Raw genomic sequence first — 11,948 nt, 5'->3', positions numbered from 1 at the left:
TAGGCAAAAATCAAAATGATTCGCAAGTTTTTCAGGTAAAATATTTTATTTCAAAGTTGTGTTACCTTTAATGAAAGGAGCATTTGTAGGTGTTGAGATTTATAAGACCTTTGGATGTTATCTCTAAGTCCTCTGAGTAATATTAATAAGTTTTTTGAGCTAAATCTATTTTAATGTTGAGATTTATAAGACTTCCGGATGTAATCTCTAAATCCTCTAGGTAAGATTCGTAAGTCCATTCAACTGAATTTGTTTTAGTGTCTAGATTTGTAAAACTTTTAGGTATAGTCTTTAAGTCCTTCAAATATAATGTTTAAATTCCAAAATTGATGAGCCTATAATGAAAGGAGCTTTTAGATTTAAATTTTCAAAGTTGTGGAGACTCTAATGAAATGAGCACTAAAATTTATTTTTAAAAGTTGTGAAACCTCTAATTAAAGAAGTTTTTAAAATTTATTTTCAAAAGTTATGAAAGCCCTAATAGTGGAGCTTTCAAAATTTATTTTCAAAAATTATGAATCTTTAATGAGATGAGTTTTCAAAAAAAAAATTCCTAAAAACATCCAAAAATTAAAATTTAACAAAATTAAAAAAACTCTAAAAAATTAAAAAATCCTTGAATTATTGACTCCGACCAAAATTATTGTTTATGCTTTTACCTTATTCTTGATTTTCAATAATGTGTAAATAGGGAAATTGTAGACACCTAATTTTATTCGGGTTGACTCTATTTTGATCATTTTTATGCTTAATTTCAACATCAAGATTTGGGCTATGTAGCCCATTTTGTCTAAAAATTTTTTAGGAATCGCAAAACGTGCTTTGGCCATAAATTGTGCACCAATTGGTAAGCTTTGAGCCCAATGGAAAAATTTTAATTTTAATTTGATTTATTTTTTTCTGTTTAATTTTGCTTGTTTTAAAAAGTCAAAAGTCTAAAAAAATGTTATAAAAAATGAAGGTAAAAAAAATAAAAAATGTGGAATTTAGTCCTAAAAATCCAATTTGAGTGAAAGAGGAAACTAAATAAAAAAAAAAAAGAGATAATTGAATCAATTTTTAAGGAATTAATCAATTAATAAATGGGATTGAATCTGTGTGTGATAGATTCAATCCTTGTTAATGAATAAAATACCTAACATTTCTGATAAGAAACTCTATAAATAAAATGCAAAGAAATCAATAAAACAAGGGAAGATATAAGAGGCTTGGGATTTTTTTGGGTTTATTGGGTTTGTGTTTTTTAACTGAAAATTTTTATTCTAGATTCTGGGAGGAAAGGCAGAAAATCATAAGGGAACAAAGAATCAGTTTGAGCATAAAAAATTTTCTAAGCTTAGAAAGTTCTAAGTATTAGGTTTGGATTTGATTTTATTATTATTATTATTATTATTATTATTATTATTATTATTATTATTATTATTATTATGGATTTTGTTTGTTTCTTAGTATGAGATTTTTGGGTTTCTAAGGAACTTATAATTTTTGGGTTTTTTTTTAAATTAGTTGATATTTTTAGAAATTGTTGAAATAAGGGTTAATCTAGGTATTTTTAGGGTTTTTTTTTCATTTAAATGTTTGAATTTTTCAATGAAGTCACGATAGCTGAATGGGTTTAATGACAGTCATTTTTTTGGATTTTATTAGTATTTTGGAAAAGTTTGTAGTTTTCGACTGCTAATTAAATTTTTTAGCACCAAAACTTGGGTTTCTTGGCCGGATTCTTCATTTGATTGAGTTTCCTAATGAGACTTCTAAAGAGAAGTTAGAGGAAATTTGAACTAGAAAGAGAAAAGAGAAAGGCCTTCTAAAGAAAAGACTAATTCATTGGCTTTTATACTCAAGCAAAACGACACCGTTTTTTGGAAGGGGTCTAACTCGCTTGAACCCATGAATATCCATCCTTGACCAATTTAGTAACTCGGCTCGAATCGCATGGTTTGGCTTTTTTTTTCTTTTAATTTTTAGTTTTGATTTTGATTTTTGATTTTTTCTATTTTTTATGTTTTTCTTGTTTTTCATATTTTTATTTTCTGTGTTATTGTGGGAGTGAATTAATATGATAAAAAAGTTAGATTTTTTATAGATGTTTTATTTATTTATTTCATTTTTATTTTTTCATTGCATGATAATTTACTATATTATTATATTATTACTACATAGAATTATTTGCATGATAATTTTTATTTATTTTAATTGATTTTTTTTCAAATTTTAAAAAAGAAGCTTTAAACTTTTTTTTTCAATCCTACTAAACTATTGGAGGATTTAAATCTTGAATTAAGTCTTACTAAACATTGGAAGACTTAATGAAATTGTTTTAAAAAAAATGTTTTCAAAATCCTACTAACATATTGAAGGATAATTTTCAATATAAAATCTTACTAATAGATTAGAGGACTTTTTGACCGTAAACCTGCTTTATAGATATTTATTTCTGGAAGTAAAATTAAATGAATCCAAAGACAAAGTCTTTTTGACAAATAGTCTTTTTGAGCATTCTTGAGATGAGCAAATATTCTTAAATTATTACCAATATATTGAAATAATTTAAGAAAAATTTCCAATATTGAATTATTTGGTAAATTTTAAACATGTTTTAAAGCTTGGATAACTTGAAATCATACTGGTACCATTTTTGGATGGGTGTTGTGAGAGTGCTATAATCTTTCTTACGCATAACTATACTTTTGAACCAAAATTTTGGTTCATGAACCAAAATATACTATTTAAAGATACCTAAGTCAATCTTGAGACTCTTCTTTAAATGAAATAGATTCTGTTAGGTGATCAATCACATTTTAACAAAAAAGATTGGTGGTGACTCTTAAAGTCTATAGTTAGTGGTAGGTCTATAAATTTATATGTTATGACAAGCTAGCTTACGTGTTTTAGTCATATTCATGAACAAGCTTTATGTCAGATTAATCGTTTTAATCTTTTTGCACGGGTCAAAGCCCAACCTAATCTAATTTGGTTCAAGTTAAAAAATTTGGTAATTTGGGCTTGAAGGCTAAAAATCTAATGTGAGTCCAAATCCTATTTTAAGGCCCAATTTAATTTTATTGCTGTAATTAATTAAAAACTTACAAAAAATTTCAAAAAGTAAGAAAAAAAGAGAAAAAAATCTCAGTTACCTACAGCTTTTTTTTCGTTTCTTTCATTTTTCCCTTCTTGAATTCACTTGCTTATTTCTAGCTTTACAATTTTCACCTTTTATTTTCCTTTTTTACCTTATTGACCTCCTAACATGGATTAATGAAATCAAAACCTATGACTCAAATAGCAGCAAGCACATTATCCAAAATGCAACAGCTTGCTGCTATAGCTCTGCAAAACATTGAATTTCCATATCTTATCTAAATGGTGGTTCTATAAGAACAAAATGAGGACATAGTTAGGGGGTGAATTTTACATACCTATTTGGCCCTTATTCTCCTCCACCACTAAAAATTACTTTTTCCCCAACCTTAAAAAAAGATCATAACCATACTAACCCCCATTTGATCACCCCTATTAGTACCCTTTATACCTAATCTACCACCAAAAGCCTCTACAACCAATTTTGCTCACCACTTTTAAGTCACAACAATTGTCGAGTGTCACTACTTTTACCCCATCACTAAGCGAGACAACTACCATTAGCCCCCAGCCAATCGAAACCCTCTATAACCCTACTGCCACTACATAGACACCTTTCTATATCCCTTATTGCTAACAACACCAGACAATCCGACACTACCATACCAACCTCACCAGGACACCGAAAAATAATCGTACACCCATTTGGCTTTCCCATAATTGCATCTTATCAATGTTAACAAGAAAAATACCAAAAACAAATCCACGAAAACAATTATCCTTGCTGAGACTCCCTTTTGACAACCAAACCGTCCACTATCAACACCATAAGCCAAAGCTTTCTCCCATCTCAAACATCCCATCCAAAGCTGTCAAATAAAACAAAACACAAAAAATACCAAAAAAAAAAAACCATATCCCTTGGGTAGGGGAACTTTAGCACCAAAGCTAAAGAAAAAGAACAAAAAAAAAACATAAAAATAAGGTTTGGTCAAAGCATGTTTGGGGTGTTCTAGAAGGTTTTGAGGCTTATTTTTTGAATGACAGGTCGGCCTTAGTGAAGAGACCAACATAGTAAAATTTTGGCCTATTTGAAGTGGTAGAAATAGGTAGTTTTTAAGGTTGAAGCTACTTGCTAGGACTTTAGATCTAGGAAAATCTGAGGCAATTCACCAAAAACAGAGGCCTAATTTGAGAAGAGAGGGTTAAGAGGAATTTATGATTAAAAAATCAAATGATGTTGGGCAACGACCAGTGAATGGAAACTTGGTTTGTGGAGAAGAAGACATTTGGTTGTGATTTTTTGAAGGAATAGGTCTTTTTTAATTTTTTTTACAAGTGAAAGGAAATGAATGAAAAAAAAAAAACTTGGTTTTCATAGTGTTTAAAAAAAAAAAAGAGAATGGGTTTACCTAACCCGGATAGGCTTGACTCGTATACCCTTTAAGCCGACCCAAGCTTATTTTCAAATGGACTAGGCTATGCTTGGAGCCCCTAGATCCAACACTTCTTGATTAGCCTAAGTTGTAGCCTAAGTCTTTGGATCATGTCATTTTGATTTGAATTTTGGCCCAATTTGTGGTAAACTTTATTTTCGTTTTATTTGTTTTCTTATTTATTTATTCTTTATGCATTTTAGTATTAAAATAGATGAATTTGTCGTGAATGATTGAGGATGTGGATTAAAAAAGTTTTTTTCCCTTTTTTTTAACAAATGAATTGTAACAATTTAGAATTAAAAAAAGATTTTTTTTAAATGAAAAAGAGACATAAAAAAAAGTTGAAAAGTAAGTGCAAATTTTTGATGATAAGATTTAATTGCAAATTTCTGATGATAGGATTTCAAGAAGTTTGAATAACGATTTTTGAAAATTTTTTAAGTGAAAAAAGACTTCTAAAAGTTATCAAAATATTGAAATATTTAAAAATTGTTTCAATACAAAGATTTTTATTTTTTTTAATTTGAATAATTTTCTTAAAAGAAATGAAGGTATAAAACATTTATAAAAGTGTGCATCTTTTAGAAAATAAATTTATTTAAAGATAATTATATTGTTGCATTAATTTTAAATATTAATAATTAAAAAAATAAAATTCCTTATAATGAGATTTTTTAAAAAGTCAAAGTAATAATTCTTTAAGAATCTATAAAGAAAATTTTTTTTAAAACATTGTCAAAGTAATGGAGCATTTATAATAATTTTTAATAAAGATTTACATTTTTTTTTAATAAAGAAATAAGAAATAATTTTTTATGAAAAGAAAATGTTAGTTGGATTAAATTATAATTATTTTGTTATTATTAGTTGGATTAAATTATAAGTATTTTGTTATTATTAGTTGGATTAAATATTTTGTTATTATATACATTTTAAATATTGATTTTGAAGATAACTATGAACTGATATTCTTGAGAAGTCTAAATAGTGATTCTTAAAAAAATCTTTAAGTGAGATTGTTCCTTTTAATATTCTAGAGTATTAAAATATTTTTGAAAATTTTTTAATATATAAAGTTCTTATTTATCTTTTAAACAAATGATTTTAAAAAAAAAAGAAAATGTTTTGGTTGCAATAAATCAATAAAATCATTTTTAAATATAGAATTTAAGGTATTTTATCAAAATTAAAAGATAACATATGATTAATTAATGTCGTTTTAAAACGGATATTGTGAGATGTTAATTTTTTCTCTCATGTAATAACACTGTCGAACTATCTCTGATTTCAAAAATTAAATTTGTTTTTTTGAAAAATTTTAAACTAATTTTAAAGTTTTATTAAAAAAATAAAATTTTTAATTGATTAATTAAACTTAACAAAAAAAAATAGTAGTAACTCTCTTTTTTAAATATTTTTAAAATTTTTATCTATCAGTCCAAAAACATTACGATAAGTAGTATCAAAAATATATTTATAAAAACTTGTTGACAAAGAATCTCTTATATAATAATAGTAAGACCTAATATAACACGTATCCATAATCAATCTGATTAATCTTAAGATATATACTAATACAATGATTTAATTTTCTCGTCTTTTCAACACAAACACACTAACAAAAATATATATTTTAGCTTTTTCAACTCTTCCAATTTTCAATTGTTTTTTCAAATTTCGATCTTGCTACCAAATTAAGCCTATGACCTTACCAGGTATGAGCCTGAAAAGTTTGTTCATTAGTTATTTTCATTGCATATGTAATGTAAATTGTGACAAATGTCAATGTCGAATTTTCATAGTATTTTTGTTAAGCAGAAGCTGTTTTGCACTGTCAAAATCGCGTAGAAGTGGGTAAACAGAAGAACTGTGTACTACCAATTTTGTCTCAAGGTCAATCGTGAGGGAAGCTTCGCAGAAGCTTCGTAGTACCCTTTTGGAATTAAAAAAAAAGAAAAAAAATTGTTTTCTTCGATTCACTCTGAGCTAGTCGATGACGCGTATGGGAAATGAAGTCCAATCACTTGGCGTAGTTTCTTTTCATCTGCCAATTCATCGGCCCTTTTCTGGTGAAGCCAACAACTAGCTGTTTTGATTTTTTTTTTTTTCAATTACTTGGTGTTAAGTATACAGAATTAGGCTTTTTTCTGTTATTACACATGTAACAAAATCGTCCGCATTTTATGTTTTCCCCTTCAATAACAACTGTGCTTCTCTACGGTTTGGTGGTGTTTGATTTTCTTTTTAGTTTTGAAAGTTAAAATAATAATAAAAAAAATCTATAAAGATTTGAGTGTGATTCTCAGAGCTCTGGCGTTTTTCTTGTTGTGTTCGAGGTGGCCCACGTCCGTATAAGGTGATTGTGGCATTCTTGTGTGCGGGTGTGCCATCTCCCTTGCGACAGTTTTGGGTTTTCTGGTGAATTTGGATCAACATCATCAACGACACGAGTAGCACTATGTCGGGCAATGGTCACGACGACTTGGAGGCTGGCCCTTCCAAGGGCGATGATAACCTCAACAGTCACTTTGATCCCGATGCTGACCCCTCCGATCCCTTCGACATTGCTCACACCAAGAATGCTCCCCCCGAGACTCTCAAGCGGTGGAGGGTAATCCCTTTTCTCCTTCTTTATTCTTCTCTCCTCTCTATCTGTGTGCTCGTCTCACTGTAATTGTAAATAACAAAGATAAAAAGAAAAAAAAAAGTGATTTATATAGGATTTAGTGGTAATTAAATGAATTTTCATTTCAATTGCGTATGTGGGCTATTTTTCCTTTTCTCTTGTTATTCCGAGGATTGTTTAGTGATTGATTCGATTTTTAAATGCAAGCTTGGAATGATCACAATGCAAATTTCTATCTCTTATCTGAATGCTTGCTCGGATCAACATCAGAATGGAGGATGCATTATGTCTAGCATTTGTCTTTTTTATGAAACTTTTGCGCAAGGTGCCATCATGTTATAAATTTATATGAGCAGCTAGAATGAACTGACTCATAGGTGAAACATTCAGCTGTTTCTTTTTTTTTTTTTTTTGTTATCTTGCTCCATTCTTGAATCAATCAGTGTACCGAGCAGGAGGTTTGCAATTAAGGATGCTGTATGATTAGTTTGAAAAGTGGTTGGTTTACACTTAGGTCTCCTCCTTTTCTGGATAATTGCAATTTCATTTTATTCAAAGAAATTATAATGCCCCGCTACAAAGTTAAACATCCTGCAAAAGCGTTGCAGCAAAATAGGATACAAATCAACTGACAGCAAGCATACAACTGACTACTAAGCCATTGGCAATTTCATTCTACCCCGTGTGTGGGTAGAATGCTTCCTGACCTTGTGATAGACTCTTAATAATTGAGTGAACGATTAGCCAAAGAAACACATCCAGCCTGCAAAAGAGAGTGTGTTTTTATGTCCAGTTGCCTTATTTTCATTTGACTATGGCAGATACACTTAATAATTGCTGTATTATTTGTTTGAGCTGTTGGGGTTGCATTATAAGTACACTCCTAATTTTATGGTTGAGTTACGATCAATGTTTCTAGCAGAAGAGCAACCCCCAATGGCTGGATTCCTTACGAATTCATTGGAATCAAATTTTTACCAATGCTCTTCCTTTGCAAGTGTTGGTATATCTTAGAAAGTGCAAGGTATTTCTTAGTTTGTGATTCTCTGTCACTTTGAGATTTTTCTTACAGGGTATGCTTTTTATTTATTTGGTTTGAGTTGGGTACTTTTGGTTTTTGTTGATGCACAAATCGTTGAAAGGGTGGCATATCTCGTGCTTGCAGTGTCAGGTTTTCTTGAGTGTTTTCTGTGTGGTTGTGTGTCTCTTGAAAATTTTTAATATTTACCTTAATATTCCCTAAAAAGGGTAATGGGCACCTTCAGGTTTAGTTTGCTGATTTGAATATATAAAGGTAAATTATGTGCAAATGCCTCATGTAATATTGTCCTTTTAAATCTACAGCAACCAACTGTCTTAGGCATGTCATGGGCCCCAAAAATATTTCATAAAATGCTTGCAAATAGATCATAAAATTTGTGCTCTAGAAATATGGTATCCATTTGCTTGAGAATTGTGTTTTTCCATATTGTCATTATTTTTAATTGATCTTATGCTTTGAAATAGTGGTTTTGACCTTGTTATTGTTTGGTACATCACAATTTTGAGCAATATAAGTGGAGGTACCACTCTCCCATCCTATAAGTCTCACCTCATCCCTCCTAGGATTGTAACTTGAGACCTACAAAATGGAATCTCAAATTCTAATTGTTGAGTTGTCTCTTGGCAGATGACCTTTTTCATTTAGATGGAGCTCATGGGCCTTTTTTTTTTTTTTGTATAAATAATTGATTATAGATGCCTTATCTATTTACCTTAAAAAAATTTCATTCCTTTATAACCAAGTATTACTAATTTCTTATAGCTGTTTATTATTTGCAATGTCTCATGTTGAATTCATTTTATTATATGCACTAATTGGCTGTTTATCTATGGTCTTTGGGTAGGATGAGTTAGGGACTCTTGTTTTTCTCGGAACTTAGACTAATTTTTTTCCTTTACAGCAAGCGGCACTTGTGTTAAATGCTTCTCGTCGATTTCGCTACACACTGGACTTGAGAAAGGAAGAAGAAAAAGAGCAAAGAAAGAGGATGATTAGAGCTCATGCACAAGTCATACGAGTAATGTTAAATATTTTAATCAACATTTCATTTTTATATTTTTGTTTCAGTAAAATCTAACTTATCTGCTTTGTTTCAGGCAGCATTGCTCTTCAAATTGGCTGGGGAAAAGCTAATTGGTATGCTGCTTTGCCAAAATATTTAGCTATAGTTTTTCTCGCAACTCTATATTTGAGGGCTTTCTTTGTCTATATTTTCAATCCAATTCCAATTTTGGGAAAATAGTAGAAATATAGTGGTGATCCTGCAGTTTAGCTTGCATAGTTGGAAAGTGCTTGCAAAAACATGAACATAGTATAGTGATAGTATAGAAGAATCCTTTCAAATAAGAAATTGTTGCTCACGTAGTTAGAAATCAATTATGACTTATCCATTTCTCATTTGTGGTATAGTCCAACTCTATAGTCCCTAACCGCTTCCCTTCTTAAGTTAGAAATCCTAACTATACCCATTTTATAGTTGAGTAGAAATGTGATATGAATCAAGCTTATTGTCAGCTACTTGGGCTTGGCTTGATGTGGACTCTGGCTCGACTGATATATTATTGAGTCAAGCTTGAGCTCAAGTGGATGATGAATGAGTTGAGCCAAGTTCAAGTATTTTGATATTTTGCTTGTGCGGCTTGCTAGCCTAATTGCACTTTTGATATTCATATTTTTAACATAATATACACATATGTACCAAATACAAATACTCTTCTTATCCTTTTCACCTGTCTCTTCTTTTTTGATGTCCTAAAACGATGTTATCTTTCCATTTATAGGCATAGGTTTGGCTAGATAGGGATAAGGGATACAAAAGTTTGAATCTTATTCAAATGCTAATGGATAGGGTTGATCTTCATCTTTAGAGAACATGGGCTCTTTATGGTTGAGTTGCCTTGGTTGAATGGGATCCTTGGTAATCCATCTTGGCCATTCATCATATCTTGGAGTCCATGATGCTTCAATCTCCTTGGTAGGTTCTGCTAAGGTAGAATTACAAGACCATGTAGCGAGTTGAATCCAAACTTTAAATTCAAATAGATAAAGTCCTTCTCCATGTTAAAGTCTGCAAAGCTAAGCAAAAGAATCATGGTGAAGTGTAAACACCATTGCCCGAATATGATAGTGGCCATGATGGCTTGAAATTGCTGATATCCTCTTGGAATGGATATGGTCGAATGTGATGGAGAATTGAGAGTCCTTGTGCATGCAAAATTCTTCAAATGTGCATCAATCCCCTTACATTTGATCTAGCCAAATGGTGTAAGAGTCCATAATGAATGCAACTTCCTCTTTTGGCCACATGGATAGGTGATTGAAGGCCATTAAGGTTTGGCTACATTCTCGCATTGCTTGGCCGAATGTCATCTTGTATGTGTGCATGCATGCATTGCATGGAAATAATGTCCAAACGCCTTACACCCTAAAAATCATGAAAACAACATTAATAGTACCAACTTCTACCAAAATTTTAATTTTTGCATCCAATTTGATATGTAAATTCACTATAATCTTAGGTGCTATCAGACATAGTTGATGTTAATAATGTCCAATCAAGTTGAGCTCGAGTAGCTTGATTGTTTTTTGACCTAAGCTTTAGTACAAAAATAAGGCTTGATTGAGCTAGAACTTGAGGCTTGCCTTGCATTGGCTTGGCTTGACTTGATTACAACTTTATTCTTGAACATTCATGTCTCGAAATCATGAAATTGAAGAAATCTCTAGAATAAAACTATTTTATTCTTCTATATTTTCCTTATTACAAAGCTAGAATTGCATGAAAAGACATAGTCTTAAAAATGAAAATTCTCAGCCAGCCTTAAAACCCAAGATTTTCATGCATTAAACCAGCTAATCAAAAGAGTAATTTACTCTCCACGTTTAATAGGAAAATATCCAATGGATTTGGTGTAATTACCCAAATCACTCCTTATTCTAAAAATAAGAGATTTAACTAAAATAGACAAAGTCAACTAATCAAGTAATGATGAAGATTAGATTTTCACACTCCCTTTCAAGCTGGATGTTAGATGTTAATCATGCCAACCTTGGACTTAAGATTCTCAAAGTTGTTTTGAGAGAGAGCCTTAGTGAGTATGTCTGTGGTTTGGAGGCACATGGGAGTATAAACTAATCTAACAATTCCTTCCTTTATCTTCTCTTTGATGAAGTGACGATCGATCTTCACATGTTTAGTCCTATCATGATGAACAGGATTCTTTGCTATACTTATGGCAGCTTTGTTGTCGCAGAATATCTTCATGGATTCTTCTGCAAATACCTTTAACTCCCCTAGCAATCATTTCGGCTAATTTCCCTCACATATGCCGTGAAACAGCTCTAAACTTAGCTTTCGCACTACTTTTAGCCACCATAGATTGTTTCTTACTTCGTCAAATAACCAAATTTCCCCACACATAGGTACAATAACCAGTATCTTCGGTCAATAATGGATTCAGCCCAATTAGCATCAGCATAAATTTCAACATTTCGGCGTGATGTCTTCTTCAAAAATAACCCTTTGCCAGGACTCTTCTTTAGGTACTATAAGATTCGATACACAGGCCCCAAGTGTTCCTCGGTTGGGTTCATGAATCTGCTTACCATACTAACTAAAAAACCGATATCTGGTCTTGTATGAGAGGTAAATGAGTTTCCTAACAAGTTTTTGATATCTACCCTTATCTGTTGGTGGACTTCCTTCTTCCATTCCTTCCTTATTCATTGTGTCCATAGGGGTGTCAGCAGGTTTGCATCC

The 11,948-nt window shown here is 31.0% G+C and overlaps 1 protein-coding gene across 7 annotated transcripts in view; it reads left to right on the top strand.

Moving 5' to 3' along the window:
- The first annotated feature begins 6,115 nt into the window (after positions 1-6,115).
- Positions 6,116-11,948, top strand: part of ACA9 (autoinhibited Ca(2+)-ATPase 9) — a 28,203-nt gene continuing 22,370 nt past the window's right edge. For 2 of the 7 annotated variants that reach the window (XM_089756973.1, XM_022867871.2), the window contains exons 1-5: positions 6,116-6,235; positions 6,339-6,589; positions 6,857-7,131; positions 9,090-9,206; positions 9,286-9,325. Coding sequence is in view for 5 of the 7 variants with exons in the window: in XM_022867871.2 (XP_022723606.2) it covers positions 6,979-7,131; positions 9,090-9,206; positions 9,286-9,325 (310 nt within the window). In the remaining 2 variants the exon portion in view is untranslated. Of the gene's footprint in view, positions 6,236-6,322; positions 6,590-6,826; positions 7,132-9,089; positions 9,207-9,285; positions 9,326-11,948 lie in introns of all 7 variants that reach the window. The other 5 variants (XM_089756972.1, XM_022867873.2, XM_089756970.1 and 2 more) reach the window with 4 other exon arrangements.

This window comes from Durio zibethinus, chromosome 28 (genome assembly GCF_047325235.1).
Source record: "Durio zibethinus cultivar Kanyao isolate XHJ-2024 chromosome 28, ASM4732523v1, whole genome shotgun sequence".
Taxonomy (NCBI): domain Eukaryota; kingdom Viridiplantae; phylum Streptophyta; class Magnoliopsida; order Malvales; family Malvaceae; genus Durio; species Durio zibethinus.
Note: the sequence above shows the minus strand (reverse complement) of the source record. Positions and strands in the feature narration are given on the sequence as shown.